This window comes from Epinephelus moara, chromosome 12 (genome assembly GCF_006386435.1).
Source record: "Epinephelus moara isolate mb chromosome 12, YSFRI_EMoa_1.0, whole genome shotgun sequence".
Lineage (NCBI taxonomy): Eukaryota > Metazoa > Chordata > Actinopteri > Perciformes > Serranidae > Epinephelus > Epinephelus moara.
The window spans coordinates 35,483,311-35,496,193 of NC_065517.1; the positions used below are offsets into that span (position 1 = coordinate 35,483,311).

Consider the following 12,883-nt stretch of genomic DNA (forward strand, 5'->3'; position numbering starts at 1 on the left):
TATATATATATATATATATATATATATATATATATATATATATATATATATATAAAAAAAAAGTAAATAAAAAAACGAATATCGAATACCAAATTTTCATAACGAATACCTACCCATAGAAACGAATATCGAATATCCGAATATTTGGGTACAGCCCTAGTGTCCTCCTGCCTGCCCCACACCTACCTACCGCCGCTTCCCTGATATCTCACAGAATTTTCAACTCATTACAAAAAGGAGTGCAGGTTGTAACGAAAGGGAAAATCATCTTTAAAACAGAACCATCTGAAAGTAGCCAAGGAAGCAATGCCAGCTGGAACGCCAGTTTCAATTTATAATTTTCAGTGGAGTTATGACACTGGAGCACAGCTGAAGAGAGGGGAAAACAAGTCACAGTGAAAAGCCGGCTCATTAAGTCATGTAAAGTTTAGTTGCGACAACAAAGGCCTGTTGGTTTTGCAGAGGATTTAAGAGTGGAACAAAGTAAAAAATAAACTACGTTGTCAGACGGGACATCATCAAGGCAAGGAGCTTTGACCCAGAGGTCCAATAGCATTAAACGCGCAACAGAAGAAGAAGCCAGTGACAACACGGAGAAATCTACATCCAGAGCCGTGAGTTTTTGGACGGATGAGGAGACAAAGTTAATGCTGTGCCAGCTGAAAGAGTTAAATATTTTGAAATACACAGATGGGAGGAAGAGTAGGGATGGTGACCTGTTAAAAAAGCGGTGGTACAGCTGGACGACACTCGATTGTTTGGTCTGTGATGTAACAGGTCAACCAGAAAAAGGTCCAATACTAACAAGCTGAGTAGCTTGTAGAGGAGTCGGACATACTTCAGTCGATAAATCCATTCCCCGACCGCTCGTGCTTGTACACTGGGACAAGGACAGTAGTCCAATTAAATGGCCTAGTCGAGCTGTAACTGTAGCTCCAACTTACTGTGCATGGAAACGTTCTGACTTGATTAGACAGTGTTATGTGTTAAAGCACTTTGTCAAAAAAGAGGATATTTTCAAAGTATTCCAGTACTTTTTTACCTCAAAATTCAAGAACCCTGCAGTGATGTAAACAGGTCAATTTGAAAGCTACCAAAACTATCAGCCATATTGTGGTCAACCTTTAATGGCAACCTTTCAAGTCTGTCAGTATTTCACACTACAAAGATTTTGGGTGTTTTGTAACTTCAAAGCAAGACTGTGTAACTCTGACTGAACATTGGCCACCTCAGGATCCATTTTAACCCCGCAGGTTTAAGAGCAGTGTTTCAACTGTACCTTGATCTCCTGGATCTGATTGTCCAGTCCTCCGATGTCAGCGTAGGTTTCCTGTGGGGCCTTCTCCACTTTCATCACTGTCACCAAGGGATCAGTGTCATCCATCAGCACGCCAATCACAGCATGAACCTACAAGTGACACACAAACACAAGACAACGTGTGAGTTGTTTTACACTTCAAAGAGGTGGCAGACATTTAAAAATAGTTCTTTAAGGTGTTTGCAGGAATTGTCGGATACTTGCTGATCCTAGACTGATGAACAGAAGCACACGGTTGAGTGAAACACGACTGAGAAGTTAAATAACTGTAATTATTTCCTTTTAAAGCAGTATTTTGATGTATATTGAAGGAATGTATTTTTAAAAAGGTAAATGTCAAATAAGGATTCTCACTGATCATTACCTTGTGGTTGAGCAGGACAGAGCAGCCTGGCTCAAGCAGATCCTTATCCACGAAGGACAGGATGCTAACGTAGTGCTCTGATCCCACTGAGGTGGAAACGATGGCGTGGTTGTCATCAATGATTTCCTCCAGAGTGCCCACAGACATGGGGGTCCCCCGCAGGTCGTCCACCTTTGACCTCTCCTCCTGTAGAAAGGATAAGTTCAGGATTATTGTATGAGGAGAAACAGCAGGAGAAGTTAAGATCTGGTCTGTTCTGTAGTACGACCAAAGTATGAAGTATGAATCATGTAAGCAAAACATGAGCGGACCTCCTGTTTCTCTTCCAGAGGCTTCATCTGCTCCTGATTTCTGATGAACTCTTCCTCCATCAATAGGTAGTCTTTGATACGCTCCTGCTTGAGCAGCTTCAGGCGGCACTGAGTGTGAGGAGTGACTGAAAGACAAACACAGGCCGACAAAGGTAAAATATTTATTAAAAAACACAACAACATATAAACATAGATAAATTCTATCCAAACTAAAACATCTTTTACAGACCCTCAGGAACTTGAAGGCTGTCGATATACTTTGCTCTGCTCATTATTCACATCAGAGTGGGTTACTGTGGGTTTGCTGTCTAGTTTTAATAGTGTTACAGACTCTTTTCCAGGAACGTCAGGGATAACTGCCAAACAGTATCCACTGTTGTAAACAGTGAGCTCAAATAAGGCTAAACAGGAGACCCAAGAATTGAACTCCTTCCATGAAAATCAGCTGCAAAAATTGAGACAGGCAACCAGCTAGATAACACACGTCTTCACAACTCTCAGTCTTTATAGTTCCTTACCTAATGGTAGTTTACTGGCAGCATCTGGTCCCTTGGTCTTCTTCTTTTTCTTGCCAACTCTGGTGGGAATTGGAGGCTCGTACTTCTTTTTCTTGTCCTTCAGTTGGGGCCAAAGTGATAACATGTCAGAAATGGTACCGGCCAAAAACACATCAACTGTAGTGTTTAAATACTTGTTACTTTGGCACAAACAGCCCCACAAAATAATAGTTTGGCTGGTGTGAAAGCTGTCAATGGTGTGGATCAAACAACCAAACTGAAACCATTCGAAAACGTGGGTCTCTATCTGCTTCCAAACAGACTCTGGTGCGGTTCGTTTGTGGTGTGAAAGAAAACTAACCAACCACAGGATTTTCTGATGCAGATATGTGATTTTAGAACAGCTAAACCAATAATAAATCCATCTGCTGATTGTAAAATCTGTCCACGATTTCATAATTGATCCTGATAAGGGCCACGTATATCCCGTAACCTATTTATGCTAATGCATACATATAACAATGGCAACACATACGCACATTACTGAGAATATTTTTGCTGATTAAAGAGCTAATAAATCTGGCATTATTGTATCCAACTCTGTCCTTTGTCTGTTCATTAAGTCCATTAAAAAGTGTCCCACAGTATGAAGCCCTGAATCATTCCTGAACAAGACGCCTTCTTTTCATCCTGTCTCTGTGTTAGTCATTATTCATAAAGTGCCATTGATTTGCGGTCTAATAACAGCCTCCTAATAATGTTTACAATCAGTTTGTCATCTATGAGCTCTTTGTGAAACCAAAGAACAGACACAAAAACACTTAAGAAGCATTAAGTTGCTGCTGCAGAAACTTCTGTTTGATTTCCCCACATGGGTCCTGATGATGCAGGATGACAAACGCCAACACTGTCCAATCAACTAGTTACCTGCCAGTCTGTAGAACTTCATGTTTACTCCTCTTGGTTCGTTTGCAACATGTCAGTGTGAACAGGAACCGAACCCAAACTAAAATGTGTGTCTCATTTTTCCCTCTGGTGTGGACCAAATGAACTGAACTACTGATGGGTGAAAGCACTCTAAGGAGAAATCTGGACCCCAAGGCTGGACCAGTTGGGAACCACTGATCTCGATGACACTGAGAGCAGCCAGGGGAATGTTCTGAGTAAAGGGGTACATTTTCTGTTTCACAAATGAGAACATTACAGCAGAATAAATCTCATGTGGATGTAAAAAAGAAAACAAACATTCTGTGGTTCCACAAAATTATCCCCATTCATTGTCTATGGAGCAGCTCCAGACTTCATACCCCATGACATGTGGTTTTAAGAGAGAGTCGCTGCTTTTCACAAATATTGATCGAACTTTCTAAGACTATAAAAATAACATATTGGAATTCTTAATTTAGGTGACGTTCCCCTTGAATATTAGAATTCAAATAGAATAAGGAACATGTTATTTTATTACAGAGACCACACAAAAGATTAACATCTGATTACCAAAACAACAGATCCAGACAGCAGCCAGCAGAAGCTGTGTCATTCTCACCTTGTCATCCTTCTTTCCTCCTCCTGGACCGTGACCTCCACTCTGACTTTGACCCTAAAACAACATCAGACACATATTAATGAAGCTGAAAAGAAACAGACACCAATTCATTCTGACCTGTATAAATGGAGCTTCCCCTTCTTGAACAACGTTAGCTCATTAGCTGTTTACAGTAACGTTACTGTTAGCTAACGCCGCCGTTACCTGCCACAATAGCTAAATCCAACACGTCAGTTTGTATTAACGAGGAGCCAAACTCTGACAGTGTCATCTTGAAAGAAGCATCACATACTCGATCAAAACAGGGAGAAAGCTACTTCTACAATATGAATGACTGGGCTAATAAGAGAGCTAGGTTAACGACTGCTGCCAACCGACATATCGAACCTAATGAAGCTAACAGTTAGCTTTCGGCTAGTCGGCTCTCACCTACTTTTAATTATATCGTTATCTCACAAATAAAACATTAACCCACCTGAAACTACACTGCAGCACAAACATTAACGTTTCAAGCACTGACAGCAATGTTTCATTGGTTAATAATACGTTTTATTAAAACAGAGATTCGAGCCGAAGAGAAAACTGCTTGCTCACTTACCATTGTTGGTTGTCGCTCTGAAGTGACGTCAGAGAGTACGGCAACTCCAAGGGACAAAAAGAGAACCAACGGAAGCCAAAATAAAGACGTCTCCTGTGGCTGACAATTGTGTTTATGTCTGTATTTTAGTTTAGTTTTATTTCTAGTATTTGTTGCTCAACATGAGACAGGAGATATTTTTAAGAATACGACGTGAAGATGTGCCTTGTTTGTTTGTACTCGTCATTTTGTCAATAAAAAGAGAATAACAACAACATCGGTGGCTGGAACAGTTTATTTTTCTTGGCACCTTATTTATTGTTGTGGTTTTATTGTGATTTTTACAGAAGCGTACTGCATTCACTTGACAAATAAAAAAAATCTGTTTTATTGAGTATTTTTTTCTGTTTTTCAGAGTAATTTTTTTATTTTTCTGTTTTTCAGTGTAATTCTTTCTGTTTTTTTTGTGGTCATTTTTTTTCTGTTTTTCACGGTAATTTTGTTTCTGTTTTTCGGGGGTTTTTTTTGTTTTTCGGGGTATTTTTTTCTGTTTTTCTGAGTATTTTTTCTGAGTTAAGAGAGCAATAGAACAACAGACACTTTAATTCCTTTCTTGAGAGCTCGATATAATGGAAGCAAACATGACCCACTTGTTTAGTTTAATCCAGTTTTACTTTGTTTTGGGTTTGAGACACTGGGAGATACTCTTGTCTTTCAGTCATATAGATGGTGTTATCATTAGTTTGTCAACTTTACGCAGGCAAAGGTCACTTGCAGGTGCCAGGTGGGAGCTTCTCGTGAGATTGTGAAGTATCTCGTCTCCTCGTTCAGGAAAAAAAATTACCACAAAAAAACAGAAAAAAAGTACCACAAAGAAACAGAAAAAAAAATACCCTGAAAAACAGAAAAATTACTCAGAAAAAATTACACAAAAAAACAGAAAAATAAACAAATTACTTCGAAAAACAGGGCTTTTTTTAATTTGTCAAGTGAATGCAATACGCTTCCGTATGATTTTATGTTTGTCAAGTGAATGCAATACGCTTCCGTATGATTTTATGTGAGCTACTGGATACAAGAATTTTCCCATGGGCATGAATAAAGTATCTATCTATCTATCTATCTATCTATCTATCTATCTTAATATTTCAACCATTGATTTTACTATTAAGCTGCAGAGAAACAAGACAGAGTGGATGAAAATGTAATTCAAGATCAGACACACACCTTTGCATAGCCTACCTGTAGGTCGACAGGTGCACAGGAGAGGATCATGGGCTGACTATACCAGAGGACATTTCAACCTCAACACCCTGTGCTCCTGCAGGGATTGGATTTAATTAAAAAAGCTTAATTTCAAACAAAATCTGAAGTTAAACTCAATTAAGTGAACATCACATGTCATGTGTTGTCACTGTCGTTCCCATCGGCTTTTTTCAACAAGACGAAAATCAAGTGTATTGTTTGTCATGAAGATTATTTAAAAAAAAAAAAAAAAAAGATGTCATCTTGAACATGTTGAGGTGAAAGACACAAACTGAACCAGACACGGTGACGTTAATGACAGCGCCCTCACTACTGTACGAGGTGTTGACCTTGCTGCTCCACAGAGACGAGGACGGACTGAAGCTGCAGAAATAATATCGTCCTAATTTTGTTTCTGAGAGAACGCTCACTCTGCATATTCAACTAGCACCAGGCTCTCACAGCCTCGGTTTCCATTGACAGTATTAATTAGCTTGCTTGCTGTTTACACCGCCCCACACACCCCCACCCTCCCCCGTCACTCTCATGCACATGATCAATCAATAATTATGCACACAACATTAACAAAGCATTCCATTCATCCTAATTAAGTCATTAAGGTAATTAGGGCTTTCACTATTTGTGCAGCTGAGGGACTGTCCTTTATTTTCTCTGTGAAACAATACATATTTAGGGCCCGAGCACCACGCAGTGCAAAGGACCCTCTTGAAATTGAAGGGAATTTTTCTTCTTCTTCTTTTTCCTATATATAAATTGCTTTTTGAGGGGCTGAGATGCTCAAAAACTCATGAAACGTTGCACACAAATCAGAAGTGGTGGACTACAAACTTTGAACAAAGCAGCGCCCGCAGTGCGTTTAACATACATGTACAAAAACTGGTTGGCAAATGTAACATCACAAGACGTACAAAAAGGCCTCTTGGAGCCATACCCTAAACCCAACAGGAAGTCAGCCATTTTGAATTTATTCTGCAATTTTTGTGCATTTTTTAGCCATGTACAGAAGTTGTACTTTACCAAACTCCTCGTAAAGATTTCGTCTGTTTGACTATGATTCTATCGGAATCATCTGAAGACCTTCGACATCAGAAGTTACTCAAAGTTTGAGTTTTTGTCAAACTGTGCGACTATGGCAAGCCATCAAATTTTCATGTTTTGCCACCAAACAGGAAGACATTAATTTTGAGGAAATATCGGTGATTTAAGCTGAGATTGGTTATGTTTTTTTTTGATGGAAGCGTTTGTCACACATGATGTGTCCAAGGACCGTCAGAGGCGTCACGGTCCTTGGACATTGGACATTGTCACCTCCGTCCCTCTCATGCACAGTTAGATTACACTGCTGTTCATATTCATATTTATTTACCTGGTCATTCATTCCATTATGCAATTTCAATATCAGATGCCTCTCAGTCCAGGGCTCTGCTGGAACGGTCTTCACACTCTACATGTGTGCTTTTATTTATCTGTATATGTACATATGTACACGTGTATGCATATGTGTGATGTATATACAGTATATATATACTTTTTAGATTTGTAAGCGTCAAGTTATTGCGCTGACAAGAGTTAAAGTAACTCGTGAATACGAGTCTTACCTTGTAACCAATCAGGGGGCATGTTGAACGTGTTTGCGGAAATGAAAGCACAAGTGAGAGCAGTCGGATAAGCCGCGCTCGGTTAAGCTCCTGATGTGAAACTGAAGTTAAATAAACCAGTTACTGAGCACAAGTAACAGAAGCAGACATCAGTTATTTGACAGTAAGTGTATGGTGGCACCTTGGGGTTAGGAGGAAGCGCAATTCTGTTTTCATGTACTCTGTATGTTGAAATGACAATAAAGTTGAACTAGATTTAGTCTCTATATACAGACTCTACATTCAGTGAATGTAGAGTCTGTAGGCAAACCCCGGAGATCTTGCCTCCGGAAGAAGAGCGGAAGAGCCCTGGTTTCCAGGTGTAGGCTGTTTGTAGTCCGCGTGATATTGACCAATCAGGTTTGAGCCGGCTGCAGTTGCTGCCAGGTTAAGCGGTCCGTGCGGTGACCTAACGAGGCGGAACATAATTGGCGTCACTGCAAACTCTGAATCCAGCATATTTACTTATATATAAACGGAAGTCGGAAACGGAAATTCGCCTCCTCCGCCCAAATCAAACCAGAATGCCAAAAAATCGGGGGTCTGCCCCCAGAGGCTGTATCGCCGTCTGCTGGAAGTCAAACACCGAATACAGCCGATGGGTTCCGAGACTGAACTAGATTTGACTTGAAGTTTGAAAATCCAATGATTATTTCAGTTTTTACAATTTCTGCTTGTGATAAATGGTGTAATTATGGCGATTTTTAAAGAAAACTTGCCTTCCTCACCATGTTTTCTTTAAAAATTGGCGGTAAAATAAATACAAAACACAGCCACTTAAAATTTGTACACCCCTCCCTGAAGCCAAAATAAAAAACATAACTCCCTCCTAAGTGCATAAAAATGATTTGATGTGCCTCCCGCTTTCTGCACCATCGCCTTCCCTCATAAATAACGAACCAGTCTCTAATCCCTCTCATCTAAAAAGCCATTGTTTGACAGCCACTAATATACAAATCACTGTTATTTCCTCTAAAATGTCACAGTCATAATAACGGGGAAAAAGAAAATCCACTTTCATTTATTCTCATTATATCTCACAGTGTGGTCACACATGCATCTTTACTCAGGTACACATAGTTTTCACACATTTTGTGAACAGAATAATAAAATACCCACCTATGAAGTTTGTTCCTGCTGAACCATGAATGGTGAGGTAACACTAAGAGCACCTCCACAGCACAGCAGGATAAAACCACATTGTCAAATCCGACATGACTGTTCCATTAGAGTGTGCTCCAAATTGTCTCCAACGCAGTGGGTACGACAGCAGTGTCAGTAATTCTCGGGGAGTTGTCGTGACCCAAAAAAGAACTTCAACAAAGAGTCTTTGTACGTCTGCATCTGTCCGAGTCTCACAGGTAGTACACAAACATGCCCTCATGCAAACACACAAACAGAGACAAACACAGAGGCATTTGTTGAAAGCTATTATTATCTGTGTGGGCACACTTTCTTTGACATATTCTCTGATTCTCTATTAGGCTTTTTTCTGCATGCACTTGAACGTGTGACTGTGTGTGTGTGTGTGCAGCGTGCATGAGCGTTGGCAGTGCCAAAACAACATCTTTGCAGTTTGTATATGAGATTATTCTGTCTGAGGGTGAGATTGTCTCCATAGCAAAGAGTGGAGGCTGCTAGATCCAAGTTATTTTTGTCAAGTTTATTCTGCTGTATCAGATATTGGGTTTTATTTTTTAGGGATTTGTTCATGTCCGTGTTATTTTCACACTCTGAGCTGTTAATGAACTGACTTGCTGATTATGTAGCAGACACCTCAGTTAGTATAGGTGAGAGCAAAATGTTCACATGTAGGTTAAATACATGAAGACAAGGCAGACATTAAGTCATGTCCTCAGTACCTTACGACAGCTTTAACTTGACAGAGCAGAATAATTGACGAAGCTATAGGAGATTGTTTGACATGGATGAATAAAGGCTGCAACAATGAACCCAATAGTTGCTCCCATGGTACATATCCATCCAGTACAATGATAATGGTAACAGATTTACCTCTCAAAATTCTTGGTCTGATTTTAGACAAAAGCAGCCGCTTTTATTTCTAGGCGGTGACCGCTGATTTAGTCGGCTGAAAAGACAACTTGGCAGATTTAAACAACTGTAGCTTGCTAGCTAATGTTAGCTCCACGTGTTGTTTGAAAAGGCTGTCTGACTTTTTAATGTTTCCTGCAGGCGATTGAAAAAAACACAAAAACAATCTTGTATAGGATGTGACTTTTTGGCCACAAACATGATATTGTGCTAAAATACTGCGACCAAAGCTAAATGCATGGCTGGATACAGCGGTGGACTCAGGCTGTTTTCTAGCATGTAAGCTAGCCTATATGCTACTGCATCATGTTGTCTCCATTTAAGGGCACCTCATCATGCTTTGTTCACTGGACGGACACTCCAGAACTCTATCACATTCTGTCTACTGAAGAAGAATCCCAGAGAGTGTTTTCTCCACTGGAAGGGCATCCTACAGGGCAATTCATCACATTTACTCCATTTAACCTTAACCCTAACCCTAGAGGGCACTTCATTACATTTTCCTTTTGAAGGACAACCTACAGGGCACCTCATCATGTTTTCTCCACTGGAAGGGCATCCTGCAGGGTGCTTCATCACGTTTTTTCCACAAGAAGGGTATCCTAGAGGGCACTTCATCATCTTTTCTCTACTAGAAGTGCACACAGAGGGCACTTCATTACATTTTCCACTGGAAGGACACCTTACAGGGCACCTCATCACATTTTCTCCAATGAAAGTGCACTCTAAAGAGCACTTCATCATGTTTCCTCCACTGGAAGGACACCAAGGAGGGCATTTCATCACATTTTCTCCTCTAAAAGGGCATCCTACAGGGCACTTCATCATGTTTTCTCCACTGAAGGGGCATCCAGAGGGCACTTCATCATGTTTTCTCTACTGGAAGAGCACCCTAGAAGGCACCTTATCCCATTTTCTCCACTGAAAGGGCACCTTAGAGGGCACTTCATCACGTTTTCTCCACTAAAAGGGCACCCTAAAGGGCACCTCATCACGTTTTCTCCACTGGAAGGGCATCCTGCAGGGTGCTTCATCACGTTTTTTCCACAAGAAGGGTATCCTAGAGGGCACTTCATCATGTTTTCTCCACTGGAAGGGCATCCTGCAGGGTGCTTCATCACGTTTTTTCCACAAGAAGGGTATCCTAGAGGGCACTTCATCATGTTTTCTCTACTAGAAAGACACACAGAGGGCACGTCATTACATTTTCCTTTTGAAGGACAACCTACAGGGCACCTCATCACATTTTCTCCACTAAAAGGGCACCCTAAAGAGCACTTCATCATGTTTTCTCTACTAGAAAGACACACAGAGGGCACGTCATTACATTTTCCTTTTGAAGGACAACCTACAGGGCACCTCATCACATTTTCTCCTCTAAAAGGGCATCCTACAGGGCACTTCATCATGTTTTCTCCACTGAAGGGGCATCCAGAGGGCACTTCATCATGTTTTCTCTACTGGAAGAGCACCCTAGAGGGCACCTTATCCCATTTTCTCCACTGAAAGGGCACCTTAGAGGGCACTTCATCACATGTTCTCCACTAAAAGGGCACCCTAAAGGGCACCTCATCACATTTTCTCCACAAGAGATTCACCTCATCACATTTTCTCCACTGGATGGAAACCCTAAAGGGCACTTCATCATATTTTCTCTACTAAAATGGCACACAGAGGGCACTTTTTTTCCACTGGGTGGACAACCTAGATGGCACCACGTCACAGTTTCTCCACTAAAAGTGCACTCGAGAGGACACTTCATCATGTTTTCTCCACTTGAAGGGCACCCTAGAGGGCACCTTAACATGTTTTCTCCATTGGAATGGTATCCTAGAGGCCACAACATGATGTTTTCTCCACTAGAAGGACACCCTTCGGGACACTTCATCACATTTTCTCCACTGGAAGGACACCCTAGAGGGCATCTCATCACAGTTCATCTAACATAGGTGCTTCCAGAGGGTTCTTTTTTGTGAACATCTGATAGCATCCAGGACCGGCTTCTACACAGTGTATGAGCTGATGTTAGTGAGGGCTAATGATGTAATTAGGCATTAGAGCTGCTACTGTAAGCTAGTTAGGTGGACATGCTAATGATATCAGCTTACGCTAGAGCAGATAAGCACCCTGTTTAATGCACTTATTTCACTGTTGCTTGTGTGTTTTTGGTTTTGGAAAAGCTACATAAAGACACTGTTCTATAACCTCAGGGAGAAAGTGCTGCTGTAATTACAGCCCCATACACACCACTCAACCTGTTGAGAAAACCAAAGCTTGACAGCTCTGCCTAATTAACGGTCCCAGTCCTGATTGAAAAATCGTTGTCTTGGGGAGGGGGTGTAAAAAAAATGATCAATCACATTGTGTTTCTGTTTTTTAAATACAAATACATTATTCACTCTGCATATGTTTTATTAATGCTGAGTGCCATTTGGATCTCACCTCCTTCTTCTCAGTTTGTGCTGTGAACTGAAAACGATTTTTGCAACGGATGACTCACAGATATAATATTCTTACAACCATTGAAAATCATCCTAAAAAATCACGACAACCCTGAAAAATATTAGAACATATTTGTCTCTGCGGGTTTGCCAGGTTGTCGTTTTACACCAGAGACAGTTGTCTCTCTGCTCCTGTCCTCTGGATATCAGACATTCATAATGCAAATATACCAAAGCTCAGCTGGTGACGTCATGCGTGTAGCCTGGAGGATTCTCATCCTATAATTTCCTCTCAGATACATTTACAAAGAGAATGAAGATGCCTATACACTCATATATAGTGTCCACAAGTCCTCCTCCAGCTTGGCTGCTTGCAGGCTTCACTGAAGTCAGTCGCTCGGCAGGCAGGTTAAGAGCAATCTCTGTCTTTTGTCCTTTTTGTTTAATGCACTTGAATCCACACAGCAAGAAAAACATATAAATCAAATAATAAGCCCTGGAGCGACTTGATTCACTGCATTTATATTGATACCAAACACCTACAGGCCTGGGCAACATCAGGGTGTGAAAATGTCCTTGTGTCTGCGCTTGTGCTTGGATATTGTGCAGCAAACGCCAAAGTAAACAGCAGTCTCACATAAAAGGTTTCATCTCAGACTCTGAACACCATCCATTCAGCTCCAGATAGGCCTGTTTGTTTTGTAATGAGGCCTTTTGGGTTTTTTTTTGTTTGTCTTCTATTTGTCGTGATAATGAATGAAAGCAGTGCCAAGACGGGAGCTATTGAATGGTTTATGATATGGCTGTGAAATTATTGTCTAAGTCATGAATGGTGTGAATGAGGCTGCCATTGATTGCCTAATTGGAAAATCAT

At 40.8% G+C, this 12,883-nt stretch overlaps 1 protein-coding gene across 1 annotated transcript in view; it reads right to left on the reverse strand.

Moving 5' to 3' along the window:
• The window catches only part of LOC126398582 (26S proteasome regulatory subunit 4), a 17,341-nt gene extending 12,671 nt beyond the window's left edge, over positions 1 to 4,670 (reverse strand). Inside the window, exons 1-6 of the mRNA XM_050058040.1 lie at positions 4,635 to 4,670; positions 4,037 to 4,090; positions 2,512 to 2,608; positions 1,994 to 2,118; positions 1,683 to 1,868; positions 1,280 to 1,408 (exon numbers count right to left, since the gene is read on the reverse strand). Coding sequence (XP_049913997.1) covers positions 1,280 to 1,408; positions 1,683 to 1,868; positions 1,994 to 2,118; positions 2,512 to 2,608; positions 4,037 to 4,090; positions 4,635 to 4,637 — 594 coding nt within the window. The 5' untranslated portion in view covers positions 4,638 to 4,670. The remainder of the gene's footprint in view (positions 1 to 1,279; positions 1,409 to 1,682; positions 1,869 to 1,993; positions 2,119 to 2,511; positions 2,609 to 4,036; positions 4,091 to 4,634) is intronic.
• Between the last annotated feature and the right edge of the window lie 8,213 nt (positions 4,671 to 12,883).